Consider the following 18,487-nt stretch of genomic DNA (forward strand, 5'->3'; position numbering starts at 1 on the left):
CATTCTAAATAATCCTCAACAAGCTTCCCCGGGAACAAAGTACACTATAAGTCTCCCGTTTTTTGAGCCCTCGAACAAAGTACACTATAAGTCTCCCGGAGCCCTCGAACAAAGCACACGCTTCTGAACAAAGTACACTATAAGTGTTTTTGGAGCCCTCGAACAAAGCACACCCTTCCGAACAAAGTACACTATAAGTCTCCCGTCTCCCCTTAATCAAGGCCCAACGCCTTTCTGGAGCCCTCGAACAAAGCACACCCTTTGTTCTCTCCCGTCTCCCCTTAATCAAGGCCCAACTCCTTTCTCTGGAGCCCTCGAACAAAGCAAACCCTTTGTTCGACATTTATGAATACCGTGTTACGAATCACGACTCTCCACATTGGTATGATATTGTCTACTTTGAGCATAAGCTCTCATGCTTTTTTTAGGCTTCCCCAAAATGCCTCATCAATTAAGATAATATTCATCGTTTATAAACCAATTATCATTCCCTAAATTAACCCATGTGAGACTTACTCTCAATTCCCAATAATCGTCAACAATAACAACTATTTTTATAAAAGAATAATAAACTAAAAAATAACATAAACCCGAACTTCGCAAATTTTCAATTGAATTTCCACCTCGATTCCAACCAAAATAAATGAAAATTTTCACGAGAATGGAGAATGAAATAGGTGGCAGAGATGGAAACGAGAAGAGTTTTTCATTCCGCCCGACTCGTGGAAACCTCTAAATAGACTATGTTAAATGTTTTTTAGTCTACCAACCACACTAATAAATCGAAGTGAAAATTCAAATATTTAAAATATAAAAAAAAAAAAAAGAAAAACACGCGAAAAGAGTAATTTTCAAATCTTCTGCTCCTCGTGGCGCCAAATTTTCAAAACGTTTAAATTTAAAAAAGGAAATAAATTCATTTTCCTCCACGCTGGCGATCCGCGTGAAAGCAAGTTCACCAATCACGGACTTTCATTTTTCACTATAAATTCAAACTACACCACCACGGTCTCTTCATCTCGCGAAAATCTTCTTTGCTCCAAATTAGTCTCTCCTCAATTTCGTTACGGTAAAGTAAATATGAGTTCCACCGATGTTCCGGCGAAGGGTGGCAGAGGCAAGAAATCTGCCACCAAGTCCGTCACTAGGTCTCACAAGGCCGGTCTCCAATTTCCCGTCGGCCGTATCGCCAGGTACCTCAAGAAGGGCCGTTATGCTCAGCGTGTCGGCTCCGGCTCACCGGTTTACCTCTCCGCTGTTCTCGAATACCTCGCTGCCGAGGTTTGTGAATCGTAATCGTTAATTTTACTTCTGAGTTCAATTTTTTCAGTTCTCAGTGTTCTGATTGTGGATTTTTGTTTTTCGTTTAGGTTTTGGAGTTGGCTGGCAATGCTGCGAGGGACAACAAGAAAACTAGAATCGTCCCGAGGCATATTCAACTAGCAGTGAGAAACGATGAGGAATTGAGCAAGCTTTTGGGATCAGTTACGATCGCCAGCGGAGGAGTGCTGCCGAAGATTCATCAGTCTCTTTTGCCGAAGAAGGCCGGTAGCACGAAGGATAAGGCCGAGATCGGATCGGCGTCTCAGGAATTTTAGGTTGCATTAGAAATATCCGTCGATTAACAGAAAACGAAACAGTTAGGTTGTGTTAGATTGTTATTAGCTTCAATGAATCTTTCTTCATCAGGTTCGTAAATATACTAAACGATCTTTGGTTAGAAAGGTATCCGTCTTCATCGCCGATAAATTTCTATATTATGTGTAAATGCTGATGAAATTCGCCACTAATTTAAATAGAAAGGAACGAGTTGAATTTTTATTGTCTCGGATTCTGTAAGTTTTGTTATCAGCCAAACAAGAACTGCAAAATCATACTGACAGGATTATTTTATATATTATTTAAAAATGGTATATAGATTATTCTGGAACATTTCTACCTTAATCCTTCGAAATTCGATAGTTCTACTGTCCATCTCTGTGAATTTTCGCATGCTCCGATCATCCGCCGTAAAAGAACATAATACTTAGTTCATTTTGTTTTACCAAGGGCGATCGAGGGAAACCCTAAGCGGCGAACTCGGTTTCGTAGTATCAGAAGGCCGGCCTTTAGTTGCCTGTCGGCCTATGCGGAGCCTGTTGGCGCAAGCGCACCTGTCTACCTCTCCTTTGCCTCTGAATATCCCGCCGCCGAGGTTAGAACTTCATCTTTCATTGTATCTTTTAACTTGTGTTTCCGATATGTTTATTTGGGGAGTTGTTGCATTCGTTGGAGTGTTGTAGTGTAGTGTTAGATCACTTGAATCGGAATTGTCGTATTTGATTTAGTTTTGTTTCTTCTGCTTTTGCTTTGGAATCGATTGGGAGGAGGATCTTATTTGTTTCTCTTGGCAAATTGGTTGTTGCAGAAATTGTTCATGCGTTGGCATCGCATGAAGTGATGTTACTTTACTATAATCGCATTCATAGTAGTAATCTTGAGCTTTGAAGTCTGAATTCATTGCAGTTTATTCAGTTTTTCCGGGTGGATGAGTTCATGAAGTTACTAGATTATGCTGATTTATTCTTTGGATTAATGAAGAATCACTTGGGTTCATCCCAATATTTTCATGAGATATGATCATGATTTGGTCTTACCTTCCAAGTAGCTATATATACTTCAAATTTCCATTGGCAGGTGCTTGAGCTTGCAGGCAATGCTATCAGAGACAACAAGAGTAGCATTGTCCTGAGGCGCTTGCTGGCCGGAACGGCGAGGAGCTGACCAACTCTTGAGTGATGTGAACACTGCAAATGGTGGAGTGTTGCTGAATATCGATCAAAACCTCTTGCCTAAGAATGCAGGATCAGGCAAAAGCAACAATGAATCTGCATCACAAGAGTTCTAAAAGTTTTGATCATCAACAAATTTCGATACACGAGGTACATAAGAGTGAAAATGGTTGTGTGGTTTCATTGCCTTGGTTTGGAATCTGTTTAAATTTTATGAACCACACAAAACCGTTCTCTGAGATCCCACGTTGATTGGGAAGGAGAATGAAGCATCCCTTATAAGGGTGTGGAAACCTCTATCTAGTAGATGAGTTTTAAAATTGTGAGGCTGACAGCGATACGTAACGGGTCAAAACGGACATAGTGGTGAGCTTTAGCTGTTACACATGGTATCAAAGTCATACACCAAGCGGTCTACTAGCGAGAATGCTGGCTCCCAGAGAGATGGATTGTGAGATCCCATATTGATTGGGGAGGGAAACAAAACATTCTTTATAAGGGTGTGGAAACCTCTCCCTAATGGACACGTTTTAGAATTGTGAGACTGACAACAATACGTGATAGGCCAAAGCGGACATTATCTGCTAGTAGCTATTACATCTTTTGAATTGAAACTATATTGTGTTCTATCCCTGTTGCTTGCCTGCTTGTTTGTCGTATCGGTTTGGCAATAGGAATACACCATTCCCATTTAAGATATCTGCCTTAGGTTGATTGTGCCGCTGAATCTACTCGTTTCATTACCTTTGTGGCCATTAGATTACAATCAATCTTGAATAGGAAAGAACACAATCAACTAGAACGACCCCTAGGAAATGTTTTCTAGAAGCCAAAGCAGCCATTTCAATGGTGTGACAAGAATAGGACGATAGAACAGATTCTTTTACGTACTTCGTCGAGTCAGTCGTGTCGGGAATCCAGTGGATCTCGCCCATTTGGTGTCTCTACAAACACCAAATTGCCCTCACCCTCCACCTCAACCTTCCCTCCCCTGTCCTGAGGACTAGGCTGTTTCAACTGTAGGAGAATATCCCATTCATCATGTTGATAATGTCGCTTGGCTCGACCACATGAACCGCAGCTATGTCATCAGCCACCAACAATAGACAAGCCTTGTTTTGTCCTTCAACTGTTGTCTTCCCTTCCTCCAAAACTATGAACTTTGCATCCACATTGTTTTGTGCTGCTCGGACCAAGTTGCAAAGTTCTCCTATCAGATCCTATGTACTTAGATTTTTCAAATGAATTATTTGGTTCACAATTAATGATATGAATATTTTCAAATTATTGTTGACAAAGATGTTTGTTCTTCAATAATTCAATCATCCCTATACTTTTTCATATCCATTGTACAATGTCTTTTTTGTTGGGTCATTGTTCAAATTGGGATTTTTATATATATTTTTTTGAAAAAAGCAAAATCAATTGGCAAGTATCTTTTCTCATACATTGTATGAGCATATAGCTTTTGTTTTGTTTTTTTTTTACATTTTTTTTTTATATTCTATGGTTAATTTTATAATATTTAAACACTAACTAGGTGGGTGGAGGTTCATAGAATATGGATTTTTATCATCATTTTACCCTCTTTTTTTTTTTTTTTAATTTATATATATATATATATATAAATTCTAAAAAGAAACTCTTAAATTTCCTCCTCGAACAAAGTACGCCTCCCCTTAATCGAGTCTCGACTCTCGACTCCTCTTTTGGAGTCTTTTGACATGGCTAAGTTTAGAGCATGACTCTGATACCATGTTAGGAATCGCCGATTTCCACAATTGTATGATATTGTTCGCTTTAAGTATAAGCTCTTATGACTTTGCTTTGGGCTTTTCCAAAATGCCTCGTACTAATGGAGATAGTATTCTTTTATTATAAACTCATGATTATTCCCTAATTAGTCGACGTTGGACTTTCATCCAACATTAAATTGAGAATGGAAGTAAGAATTTTCTCAAAATGTTAGATCAAGGATATTGGTGTGTTGCATATCTTCTAGAGTATTCAAGGTTTTCATTCAAATTTGGTTTCGGTTTATTCATGTATATTTCTTTTACTCTAGTGTCGTATAACCACTAGCTTTTGTATTAGTTCGCCTTTGAACCATATCTTATTGGAAGAGGTACTATTTGTAATGACCCATGACCATGATTTGTGGATTTGATACTTGATAGCCTTGACATTTCTCTACTTTTCTTGCAACATGATCACATTACTCATTTCTCACTTCTAAGAACGAAAATTGCTTTGATACGATTTGTTATGGCCCATGCCATGATTCGAAATCTTGATTTAGCACTTGGTGACTTCAACATTTTTCTACATCTCCTGTGACATGATCACGTTACCCATTCTTCGTTTATAGGAGTGAAGATTATCTCCACAGACAAACACAAAAAAAAAATGTCATTTAATATAGAATTATTCCAAGTAAAACACGCTTAATCATGAAGTTTTTATAATTGTGACACATCAAAAGAAGATATACATTGTTGGTATATACAGTGTTTTCTACTATCATATCCTTAGGATCGCTTACATTTGGATCTGGTTTAAGTTCATTTATGTATCTCTCTTTTACTCGAATGTTACTATAGAGACCAAAACATACCTTTTTAAAAATTCACCCTTTAATCTTTATTAGTGAACAAACATAAATGAAAGCAAGAAAAGCCTATGGACACGTGTGAAGTCAATATTATCATAAAATATAGTACATAATGCAATTATTAAAAAATAAAAATAAAAACGAGGGGGGCATTTTGGGGTTTTGATAAATGTGTTTTCGTTTAGTACAGTATTTGTTTAAGATTATTTTTGTTGTCCATTAGTATTACAACACGACAGTGTTTTATTAGCCAATCACAGAGCGCCATTAATTGTTTCCAATAAAATATCCCACTTGTCTGTTTCAAATGACAAGACAAAACCCCTTGCAATATATTTAAATTATTATTGTTTTATTATTAATCGGCTGTCTTGTCTTTTTTAACCCCGCCATTTTCAATTAATACTTTTTTTTTTCTTTTTTGGATTTTAATATACTTTTTAAAATATTTACTTTTGGCTTATGGAATTTAAATAAGTGGTTTTTTTTTTTTTTTTTCAAATTGCATCCATATTTTCTTTTTATAAAAGTGTGCTAGGGTTTTAGTGTTATTTATTGGTTGGAGCTGCACTCGAGAAAGAGGCTCAACTACTTGACAATATCAAATACTCACGAGTCATAATACTACACTAACCTCGGTTATAAATATCTTAATTTTCATAATAATCTCAAAAGTAAAGTAGGGTCGGGTTGTAGTTCTATTTTTATCTGATCACAACAATGTCAATCTGTGAATTGTTTCAAATTTTTCGATTTAAAAAAAAAAATCAACCCAACTCAAATTGAATGGGTCGATTTCCCAAAGAAAAAAAAACTATTTATTTAAGGGTAGTTTAATAAGAGAGGTGGAAAGAAAAGTAATAAATAAAATTTTCATGGTTGTTGACCTAATTTACTAAATGACAAATCCTTTTTTCGGGTTATTTTATCAAAACCCAATAATTTTAACTAAATTTCCTAAATCCACCTTAATTAAATATTTATTTTTAATTATGATTTTTTTTTTTTTGCATTATTTAAACTAATTTTAACTTTAAGGTAAAATTAGCGGTAAATTGTGTTATAAAAATAAAATTTTACCGGTAAATGATCTCTTTAGTAAAAAAGGTAATTTGTACCATATTTTTGAAGATTATTTTTGTAAAATTTAATTATTATTAAATATTTATAATGTTTAGCGTTTATTATGGTTAATTACACCTGGCTATGACCTACTAATTAAAGCCTCAAAACAAAGTAATATTATAATTATTAATTAATTTTTCAAATAACATTAAATAAAGTCAAACTTATTATTATTATTTAAAAAAAAAAAGGAAGTTGGAACCAACGCGACAATCAGTATGGTATAAATTAATTCTTTGTGTTTTTTTGGCGTGTGCGCGGCACGTGATCCACTACACGACAAATTATACATCCAATTCTTCAACCACTAACTCTCCTTTTCCTTTTTCCCACATTTTTTTAATTTAATGTTTTCAATATTATTCTCCCTTTCTTATTTTCTATATATATATATATATATATATATATATATATATATTTTTTTTTTTTTTTTTTTTTTGCGCTTAAAGATGTCTTCGTGATTCAGTTATAGAAATTCTAAAATTAAGCGTATGTTGTGACATATTGCAAGGGATGTAGGAAAATGTCGGGGCCATTGAGTGGCAAATTTGAATTTTGTACCATGGTTTGAATCCTACGCATTATTCACTTCAATGAGATGTGGTTCGGGGACGAACCTTTTAGATGAACACGACTCTCCACAATAGTATGATATTGTCCACTTTGAGCATAAGCTCGCTTTGCTTTGGGCTTCCCCAAAATGCCTTATACTAATGGAGACAAACCCATGATCATTCCCTAAATTAGCAGATGTAGGACTTTCATCATCGAACAGAACCAAAGCAGAAGCTAGTAGATATGCAACATTTGAGTAAATAAGGAGTAAGTGAATAAACCAATCACATGAACGAGAGTAATTACGATCATAAGATAGATTAAAAAATACTTAAAAAAGTTTTAATTAATTTAACTATATAAATCATGTTTTTTTAATCTGCATATATATTTTATTTTGATTTATAAACTTTTAATGTCTAAATTTAATGGCTTTTTACTTTTTTAAATTAAAAATAATATGAAAAATGGAATAAAATAACTAAAATAAATATTTTTACAAAATAGAATTTAAACAATGAAAAATGGGGAAATTATAAAAAGAGAAAAAAAAAAAGAAAAAAAAAAAGGCAATCAATCAGACCGATGAAAAGACTGGATAAGGACACGTGGCAGGTGGAGAGAAGACGGTGGGCATCACGGGCGGGACCCACATGAAGGAGCTTCGATAACCGTAACAAGACAAAACAAGAGAAAACAACGATGGTTTTGTTTTTTTGTTTTTTGTTTTTTTTTTTTTTACGTTTCTCCAAAGAATAAAAACCTACGGTTATTAGTGGGACCCACTGGATAATGCCACGTGTCCATAGCCCATGAGATATATATTTATTTTATTGCAAAAAGAAAAAAAAACCCCTAAAAACGGGACTCCAGAAGAATACGACAAAATCCAAAGCCCACGTTACAACTTTTCAACTTTCTTAAAAAAATAATTAATAAAATAAAAGCAAAGCCTCCTGTCAGATTCTGACAAAAAACATGCCGTCACGCGCTTTGGGGAAGACGACAAAACACGCGTCGCTCTCGATGGCATTTTGGTAATTTCAAAAACATACGAGGGTAATTTCGGCAATCAAAAGTTGACTAAGTAATAGGTTTGGCAACAAATTAAAAAATAAAAATAAAAATAAAAACTCTAGACGGAACCCCTCGTCGCCACGTGCTTTGGCGTTGGCCGCACGCAGGAAACTCCGTCTCCACCTTTTTATTTTTATTTTTTTTTATTTTTAATTTTTACACAATATTTAAAAAAATTAAATAACATATTATAATTGAATTTCATGTTATTTTTAACGATGCTGATATGATTAGGGAGTAACGAAAGTAGGGTTTGTATTGATGTGTAGTGTCGGAAGTTTAAATACGTTAATAAAGTCACCGTTGTTTCGTTATTACTAGGATAGCTTTTGTAGTGGTCGTGATGTATTGACGTGTAAATGTATAATGTCCGAAATGACAACTTCGTTCAACCCTAACCCTGTTATTGAAAATATTAAACGTGCTTAGTTTGAATCGACTGTATCTAGGAGGATAGTTTTTATTTTAGAAAGTAACGTGATTGTTGTAGAGATGCACGAGAACGTCGGAACCATCAGACGTTGAATTACACATCAGTAGTTGAAGAGAGACTAATGGTGTATAAACATGTCTCTAGTAAACGCGTTTTAAAACCGTGAGACTAATGGTCATGAGTTCGGGCTGTTACAAATGGTAACAGAGCCGGACGTCATGCAGTGTGGCAACGAGAATGATGGGGCCCACAAGGGGGTGGATTGTGAGATCCCACATCAATCGAAGAGTGTAACGAAACATTCCTTATAAGTGCATGGAAACCGTTCCATAGCATACACGTTTTAAAACCATGAGACTAACGACAATGGGTTTGAGCTGTTACAGATGGTAACAGAGTCAGACGTCGTGCAGTGTGCCAACGAGAATGACGGGCCCACAAGGGGGTGGATTGTGAGATCTCACATCAATCGAAGAGTGTAACGAAACATTCCTTATAAGTGCATGGAAACCGTTCCTTAGCATATACGTTTTAAAACCATGAGACTAACGACAATGGGTTTGAGCTGTTACAGATGGTAACAGAGTCAGACGTCGTGTAGTGTGCCAACGAGAATGATGGGCCCACAAGGGGGTGGATTGTGAGATCTCACATCAATCGAAGAGTGTAACGAAGCATTCCTTATAAGTGCATGGAAACCGTTCCCTAGTATACGCGTTCTAAAACCGTGAGACTAACGACAATGGGTTTGGGCTGTTACAAATGGTAACAGAGCCAAACATAGTGTAGTGTGCCAACGAGAATGATGGGCCCACAAGGGGATGGATTGTGAGATCTCACATCAATCGAAACGTGTAACGAAACATTCCTTATAAGTGCACGGAAACCGTTCCCTAGTATACGCGTTCTAAAACCGTGAGACTAACGACAATGGGTTTGGGCTGTTACAAATGGTAACAGAGCCAAACATAGTGTAGTGTGCCAACGAGAATGACGGGCCCACAAGGAGGTGGATTGTGAGATCTCACATCAATCGAACAGTGTAACGAAACATTCCTTATAAGGACATGAAAACCGTTCCCTAGCATACGTGTTTTAGAACTGTAAGACTGACGGCGATACGTAACGAATCAAAGCAGACAATATCTATTCCCGGTAGGCTCGAGCTGGTACCAAAGTCTTTACTACCGAATTATTACGAAGACTTTAATTTTATGGTCCAACATGTCTATTTCAGATAATTCTAACCCAACTAGTAAAAAAGACAAAAGCTATAAATTTAACCCACTTTTCAAAAAGCAAATCCCAATAAATACAAAATAAATAAATAAATAAATAAAGTAATTATTGAATTATTAATGAAAAAGAACCAAAAAAGACCCAAAATGGCTCTGACATTTGGTATTAGCCCATTCTTCCGCCCGATCTTTCCATGACATTAACATCGACTGACCTCCAAACCCTATAATCAAAGGAGTTGTTCATCCACATTTTAAATATTTCGGCACAAAGGGGACGGAATCAACAAAACCCTAATGAAATTCGTAAGAAATTGTTTGCAGATTTGTTTATATTATGTTTAGAGATAGATTTGTTGATTTGATTTGAATTGGATTGTATTGTATTGAATTGAATTGAATTGAATTGGTAGGTCCCTTATGAACAGTTGAATTCGGCCGACCGATTTGTCGTCTCTCTCGCGTCTCCGTCCACCACCACCGTTGTTTTGTTTCTCTTATTTGCGATTTTGACCATCAAACACTCTCGCTTTCTCTCTTTCTTTCTTTGTACTTTGTCTTTCTTTTTATTTCTCTATTATCCCCTTCGCCTGATCTCCCTGCCTTTTCTGAGACTTCTCTGTTCCCTTCTTTCTGATAAAACTGTCTCTTCAATGCCCTGTGAACCCAAAACGAGGTATCAATCAAGGGGAGAAAAAGGGTGTTTAACACCAATACTCCATCAGGGTTCTGTTCAATCATCGCCATAGATTGATTTGAAGGGCTTAGAGAAGAAGGGGGAGTAACCCATTTGGTTGTTTCTTTGTTTGTTCTTGTTGCCATGAGAATCAGAGGGTTTTGGTTGTTTCTTTGAGTGGATATCACTTGCTCTGTTCTTAATCTTTGTTTGATTCTTGGTTTTGGGGTTTGTTCTTTTCTGGGTGTCAAGAGGAGATGGCTCGGAGTAATGAAGTCAACCTTAATGAATCTAAGGTACTTTTGTTCTTTCTTAATCTGAATTCATTTCTTCCCTATTTTGCTAGATTTTGAATTGGGTTTTACTTTTTTCATTGCTGTTTAAGGTTATGATATTGGGTTTACAAGCTTTCTTTCTTGTATGCTGAGTTTTGGGCAAGTTTTTAAAGCTTTTTGGGCAAGTTTTAGGCTGTCTTTGTGTATAGGTGATGGTTTTTGGATTAGAATGATGTGCTCTGTGTGTATTTCTGGTATGTTTTTGGGATTTTAGTTAGATTTGCTGCATAAATGCTTGGAGATAATGCCTTTGTTCTTCATTATAATCATGTTCATCCCTGATTTTACTTGGGTTTCACTTTCTCTTAATTGGGTTGTTATCTTGATGTGTAGAGCGTTGTTCCATTGAATACATGGGTGCTTATCTCCAATTTCAAGCTAGCTTACAACATTCTCCGCCGCTCAGACGGGACATTCAACCGTGAGTTAGCGGAGTATCTCGAGCGTAAAGTTCCTGCCAATGTGATTCCTGTTGATGGGGTTTTCTCGTTTGATCATGTCGATCGAGCTTCTGGCCTTCTTAACCGAGTTTATCAGCTATCCCCTGGAAACGAAACTCGATGGGGTATCGTTGATCTTGAGAAGCCTCTAAGCACGTCTAAAGTTGTTCCTGTCATCCTGTTTTTTCATGGGGGGAGCTTTGCTCATTCATCAGCCAACAGTGCTATCTATGACACGTTTTGCCGTCGAATTGTAAGCATCTGCAAGGCAGTTGTTGTCTCGGTTAACTATCGTCGGTCGCCTGAACATCCGTATCCATGTGCGTATGAGGATGGCTGGGCTGCACTTAAATGGGTTAAGTCAAAAACATGGCTGCAAAGTGGGAAGGACTCTAAGGTTCATGTGTATTTAGCAGGCGACAGTTCTGGTGGCAACATTGCTCATCATGTTGCTGTGAAGGCAGCTGAAGAAGACATCGAAGTCTTAGGCAATATCCTTCTTCACCCGATGTTCGGTGGAGAAAAGAGAACCGAATCCGAGAAGAAACTCGACGGTAAATACTTCGTAACCATCCAAGACCGAGATTGGTACTGGAGAGCCTATCTCCCTGAAGGAGAAGACAGAGATCATCCAGCTTGCAACATTTTTGGCCCCAAATCCAAAAGCATAGCAGGACTCGACTTCCCGAAAAGCCTAGTCGTCGTTGCCGGTTTGGATTTAATGCAAGACTGGCAACTTGCTTACGTGCAAGGACTGAAAGACTCCGGTCACGACGTTAAACTTCTCTTCCTCGAACAGGCGACAATCGGGTTCTACTTCTTGCCTAACAATCAACATTTCTACTGTCTAATGGAAGAGATAAATAGCTTCATCAACCCTTAACTGTTCATACAACTAAAAAACACTAAAAAAATGCTGCAACACCTAACAGAAGCTTTGACATATAAAACTTGGGTTCCTTTTCTCCCCTTTGCTGTAATGCTTGGTAGTGTTATATATATATATGTATATGTATATGTATATGTATATGTATATGTATATGTATATGTATATCTATAGGTTATATACAATATTAACATCATGGGATTCTGCTTCTTTGCTGCTACTGCTGCTTATTCAAGTTCAGGAGCTAAGTGGCCAAAATTTATGGAGCTGATGAGATAGATACCAACAAAAAGCCCAAAGAAAGCTTGCCTGCCTTGCTCTTCCACCCATCTAAACAAGTGAGTATGTGAAGTTTAGGGGTAAATTTTGTTGGTTTATCAATGTTTATGAGCATTCTGACTGATAATGCACTAATTTTTTCACGAAGTTTTGGATTTGATCCATTTTGTTTGTGAATTCTGTGTTATTAAGTGTTGTTGTTTGTATCTACTTCTTGGTTTTGTTCTTGCTAAAGATCTGGTGAAGTAGGGGACATGGGTTGCCCACGTCTTCTCCATAAATAGCATGAACTTTTGCAGCCATGCATAAATGATTGGTCAAATCATGGATTTCACTTTCCCTACAACATTGATTTTGATTATTTCTTGTCATTTCCTTGTAGCTTTTTCTTAGAAAGAGGGGGTGTGCTTGGCGTTTGGGATAACTTCAAACTCCACACACCTCCTTTTCATTGCCCACCATGTTTGTTTGTTAGGTTCGGTTGTTTTGGACGTATTCGCTATGCCCCACGACCCGTGTGAGATCTCACATCGGTTGGAGAGGGGAACGAAACATTCCTTATTAGGGTGTGGAAACCTGTTTTAAAACTGTGAGGCTGGTGGCTATATATAACAGGTCAAAGTGGACAATGTTTGTTAGTTGTGGGTTTGGGTTAGTACAACCTATCTAACCTCCTGTTGGTTGGTTCACTTCATCTGTTTCGGGTTCGTTTCGGGTTGTTCATTGATTTGAAATTTAGCACGTGTTTTTTTTATTGATTGATTTTAGGGTTGGTGGCGTCCTTGATGAACGAACGTTGTAGTAGGATCAGATGATTGTCCCGAGAAAAGGGTAGAATTGGAAGAAAGAAAGTAAAAATCCAACATTGAAAAGAAAGGTTTGGCCAAATCCTAAGAATCCAAAATGGTTTTGAGTAGTGGGCATTGGGAAGGATGGGATCAGCTAAGCCTTTGGAATCATGTCCTAAACATACAACAAAACATTGACTTTTTTGTCCTTTTTTTTCTTTTTTGGATTTTCTAAATTATTTTTTAACTACGAACGAACGTGACTATTTTTTAATAACAATATGAAATTACCGAACAAAAAATTGAAGTTTTTTTTAGTAATTTCAATTTTGTGAGATTGTCGGGGATGGGTTTGTAGTTTGTGAGATCTTACATCCGTTGAAGCAGTAAATGATACACCTTTTATAAGAAAGTAGAAACTTTTCCTTAGCTTATACGATTTAAAATCGTGAGGCTAATGATGATACGTAACGGGTTAAAGTGGACAATATCTATTAGCGGTGGGTTTTAGCTGTTACAAAGTCGATCAACCCTATCGTGCAGATGACTCTTACTTTTCACTTCCATAAAATCATTTTGTGCATGTAATGAAAGACGCTCGAGTTTCGAAGCTAATCTCTATAAACAATTAACAATTATTTGCATTTGCTTTTAATTTCTTGTGGAGCAAGCAACACTCATTAACTGTTCCCTTTTTTGGGAGACTCTAAGAATTCCCCCTTCAACAATTAAAACTTTATTCCATTTTTTAAATTCTTTTAAAAAATCAATTGTTACTCTTTTTTTTTTTTTGGAAAGTGAAAATTAAAGAAATAAATGATTTTGTTTTAGAAATTTATTGAAATATTATTTTATGAACTTTTTTTTTTTATAAAAAAAAAATATCGTAATGTTCACTGTTGATAAATTCGGGTGTAACTATCCTAATATTATAACATCGTACCCAAATTAGTTAGAATATTGCTAAGTCGGGTAACGACTTGCCCTTATTTATATATATATATATAAAAATCGAACTTTTACTTTTAGGCCCCAAACTTTCAACATAAAAATTGCAAAATGGGCACTTTAAACATGAAAAATTGCAAAATGGGCACTTTCAACATGAAAATTGCAAAATGACCACTTTCATGGAGGTGATAATTAAGAAGGGAACTTTAGGAGGAAGCATTGAAAAGGGAGGGAACATAAAGTATGAGGGCCCCTACTTGGATATAACATTATTTTATTTATTTTTATTTATTTTATTAGGAGTAAAAAAGGATAAAGTATTTATTTAATAATAAAATATGGCCCATTAATCCTACTTGTGGAACAAACTTTGGTGAATTATAGCCTTCACTTTCCAAGTGATTTACTGTACTTCAAGCCTTTATCTACCTTTTTCTTCTTTACAATGTTATCATTCAAACAACGAATCGATATTATTACGTTTCGATTCGTTTTTGATGCTTCTGAAAGAAAATTTTGAGTTGTATTCGAAATTGACGGGAACTGAATTAGAGAAAGAAAATTGAAATAGTCAAATTATGCACTAATTTGACGGAATGCGTATATTGATTGTCGTGAGAAACTCGAATTTGTAAGAAATTTTATCCCAAGCTATAGGCAAAAGTGTCGAGTCAATTGGGAGGACCACGTAGTTAGTTCTTTACCTTGGAATTTTGGTTTCTCAGCACGTCAAGGAAGTTTAACTCTTTTCTTCTACTTTCGTTTGATATGAATTCAACCAATTCAAATAAGTTGATATCTACAAGCTATAAAGGATGAGATGAGTTGATCGGGAATTTGATGGGAATGCTGTTAGTTTATTCATTTTTGCTTAGTTTGTTAACGATGACTTCTATCTTACACTTTCACTTCTCTTTATAATCTCCCATGTGGTTTAATTATTACTATCTAATCTCGTATTCTATAAATTGTCTTCTTTCTTCTTCATAAAGTGTAATGTGGTTAGATCTGATCGGTTTGCTGAATATGAAAATTAAAATCAATTTTGTTTTTATCGAGTCTAAAAATTATATGTTTTTCAAATCTAGATTTTTCTTAAACATTTAAGTTATAATAAATTGAATGTCAAATTCTTATTTTTCGACTTTTCAATAATTTAATGGTATTTACATTTAATTTATGTATTAAAAATTTTAAAGTAAAAAAATTTGAATAATAGAAACGAAAAATAACATTTAATTTTTAGTTACAACATTTTAATTAATAACAAATATAAAATAACATTACGTAATTATACCTATTTCATTCTAATTTTAAATAACACTAATGAAATTCTCATTAATAGCTCCAACTATAATATATAGATATATAATCATATTCTCATAAATTAGGAATATTTCCGTTAAAAATTATGCATCTCAAATAATACAAATTGCATACCAAAAATGCAATGCCTAAATTCGCTAGGAATTAAAAATACAACTAATTTGTTATATACTATAAATCATTATTCACATTAAACTACAATAATCAATTTTTAAAAAAACAAAAGCTATTTAAAAATAAATAAAAGAGAGAGAGAGTAAATTAAAGGGGAAATTATAAAAGAAAATGAAAAATAAATAAAAACGTACATATGATTGAATAAACATTTGCTCTCCTAAAAACAATTATATAAATAAGAATATTCCTATTTTCTGAATCCCCAAAAAACGAACACAAACAAATAAACGGATACTAAAAAGAAAAAAAGAAAAAAAGAAAAAAAGAAAAAAAGAAAACACATTCTCTGCCGCAAAGATTTTGTGTATATTAATTAATTAATTATCGGAAACTATATTAAAAAAAATAATTTTCTTTATTATTTTTTTTCACCTTTAATTACTTTCTTTTTATGCTCCTAATTAATTAATTACTTTCCAAATTTTACCCTCTCCATTCGCCGCACTGTTCCGTTGGCCGAGTTTTCTGGTTGCCGGCCTTCTCCGGGCACAGTGTTTGTATCGGCGGCACCATACAATTGTACTGCAAGCACAATGAGCTACTCAGAGGAATCTCCGCCGTCGGATTGATCTCAATTCCGGTCAGAAAATTGTGCTGCAAATACAGAGTTTGAATATTAGCAGCCAACAATCGGTCCACGAGGCTGTTTGGAACTTCTCCCGTGAAGTGGTTGTTGTTCAGGTAAAGATTCTGCACGGTGGAGAACATTGGCGATATCGGACCGGAGAGACGATTGTAGCTGAGATCGACGGTTGGAATCGCCACCTGAGCAGCCGGCAGGACTGGACCGGTGAAGAGGTTCCGTTGCAACTGGAGGTTAACGATCGGGAAACTGAAGATACGCGTTGGAATTGTTCCGGTGAACTGGTTCAGGCTGAGGTCGAGATAGTTCAACTGGTTGAGGCGGCTGAGGAGGCGGAAGACAGGGCCGTTCAGGCGGTTCCATGAGAGAGAGAGGTATTGGAGAGAAGGAGGAAGAGAGTCCGGTATAAGATGTCCGGTGAGATTGTTGTGCTTCAGATCAAGACGATTAAGGCTACGGTACGGAAACATAGGGACTGTGCCTGTGAGGCGATTATGGCAGAGAATGACATTGGATAACTCCGTAATCGTTCCGATGGAGCGAGGAATTTCTCCGGTTAGTTGATTGAAACTGAGGTCCAGAGTCCTCAAACTCCGAATCTCGCCGAGATTCGCAGGGAGAGTACCGGAGATGAAGTTGCGACTGATAGCAAGAAAACGGAGGTTCTTCAGTTGGAAAAGCGTCTGCGGCAGAGCTCCAAAGACTCGACCAGGAACAATGGTGAACTCCATGAGTGCTGAGAGCTTGCCAATGGCAGGATTGATCCGGCCAACCAAACCAGGCGAACCAGCGCGAGGATCCCCTAGGTTTAAGGCAACAACTCTATCAGAATCACACAAAACACCGGCGAAATTACAAGGATCGCCTGTGAAATCCCAAGATGCGAAGAAATTAGAACCAGGCAAATCCTCCAAACTCTTCCTAATCGATTGCAGAGCCAAAAAATCAATCGGATCCAAAATCGCATCCGATAAACAACAGCAATGCGCTAAACACAACAAAATCAAAACAGAACTCCTCATCCTCGAATCGCTCCGCTTCTTCTCCTCCGCCATTACAAGCCCTGACACAGACGAACACAAACACAATACCGTTATATAGAGCAATCAACTGAACACATCAAGAACTCTTTCTCGTGAGAAACAACGAAGAGGTTGAAAAAGGAGGAGGATATCTCGTGAGAAGCCTCTAAATTAATGGCGAAAACCTGCAAAAGAAGCTCCAAAACCGCGAGATCGATTAGCTTCAAAGAGACGCAAACGAAGAAAAGCTCAACGAATCTTCAAAAAGAAGAACAAATTAAAATCTCTAATCTCTGTACTGCGAAGAAATTTTACGGCTTCTGAGAGAAGATTCATCGACTACAGCCACCGCCGCTCTGCAACAAACCAAAAACCGCTTTCTCTTCTTCGTTTCTTTAATGGCAGAAACATTTATTTTATTCGTTTTCTTTATTTTCATGTAATTTTCTTTTCACTGGGCGGTTTAGGTTCGGAGGAAAACGGTTGTCCGAGCCTACGTGGAGTATCCGAGCCGGGAGATTTGGACAGAGCGTCACATGCCGGAGAGAGTATATTGGCTTGAGAAGAAGAGACATAGAGGAAAAAAGCGTGACGGCCGTGAGAACTTTTGGTTGACGTGGACTTGACGGCGTTAAGTTAAAATAGTCACGCGAAATGCACTTTGTGATGTGACAGTGACAGCTGTAAGCCTAATAGGATTTGCCACGTCAGTTATGAATTAAGTTGTACGCTGTAAACGGCCGTAGAGGAGTGAATTTATTTATTTTTAATTAGGTTTTAAATTAGGGTTTTGGAAAAGAATAATTTATTTTATTTGGCTTGTGAATGAAAATTGTTGGGAGCTCTTTTTCTTATAGTAATAATTTTTATAGTAAAAAAAACATCATTTTTTTAATATTAAAACTCGAGGAATAAAATTAAAGAACGAGAATTAAAAAGTTAATTTTAAAAATCTCGTTAAAAAGAATAATTTCATTAATTTACGATTCTCGTCAACATCATTCTCATTTTTTAATGAAATCTACCATTTTTTATTGTTGATTTTACCACTTTTATTTTCTCTATTTAATTTTTTAATTAAATTAAATTTTCTATTTAATTTGTAGGGAATATATTCTTATTAGATAAGATTTACGAATAAAGTCGATTAATCTTATTATTATAAAAAATTATCTTATTCAAGTAAAATTTAATTTATACAAATGTAATTCATT

The 18,487-nt window shown here is 36.0% G+C and overlaps 3 protein-coding genes and 1 pseudogene across 3 annotated transcripts; 2 read left to right on the forward strand and 2 right to left on the reverse strand.

The window, feature by feature from the left end:
• Positions 1–1,022: 1,022 nt before the first annotated feature.
• LOC111778328 (histone H2AX-like) lies at positions 1,023–1,821 on the forward strand. Its single transcript, XM_087119071.1, has 2 exons — positions 1,023–1,281; positions 1,371–1,821. The coding sequence occupies exons 1-2, from the start codon at positions 1,081–1,083 to the stop codon at positions 1,596–1,598; spliced, it is 429 nt and encodes a 142-aa protein (XP_086975197.1). The 5' UTR covers positions 1,023–1,080; the 3' UTR covers positions 1,599–1,821.
• Positions 1,822–2,677: 856 nt separating this feature from the next.
• On the reverse strand, positions 2,678–10,557 carry LOC147787668 (uncharacterized; annotated as a pseudogene).
• LOC111778261 (gibberellin receptor GID1B) lies at positions 9,995–12,573 on the forward strand. The gene is made up of 3 exons (XM_023657971.2): positions 9,995–10,116; positions 10,224–10,782; positions 11,155–12,573. Exons 2-3 carry the CDS (start codon positions 10,744–10,746, stop codon positions 12,142–12,144), a joined length of 1,029 nt encoding a protein of 342 aa, XP_023513739.2. The 5' UTR covers positions 9,995–10,116; positions 10,224–10,743; the 3' UTR covers positions 12,145–12,573.
• A 3,377-nt stretch (positions 12,574–15,950) lies between these two features.
• Positions 15,951–17,755, reverse strand: LOC111778246 (uncharacterized). Its single transcript, XM_023657953.2, has 2 exons — positions 17,459–17,755; positions 15,951–17,314 (listed from the first exon to the last, which is right to left on the reverse strand). The coding sequence occupies exon 2, from the start codon at positions 17,304–17,306 to the stop codon at positions 16,092–16,094; it is 1,215 nt and encodes a 404-aa protein (XP_023513721.2). The 5' UTR covers positions 17,307–17,314; positions 17,459–17,755; the 3' UTR covers positions 15,951–16,091.
• Between the last annotated feature and the right edge of the window lie 732 nt (positions 17,756–18,487).

The sequence above is a fragment of the Cucurbita pepo genome, chromosome 17 (genome assembly GCF_057944985.1).
Source record: "Cucurbita pepo subsp. pepo isolate OVF chromosome 17, ASM5794498v1, whole genome shotgun sequence".
In the NCBI taxonomy this organism is placed as follows: domain Eukaryota; kingdom Viridiplantae; phylum Streptophyta; class Magnoliopsida; order Cucurbitales; family Cucurbitaceae; genus Cucurbita; species Cucurbita pepo.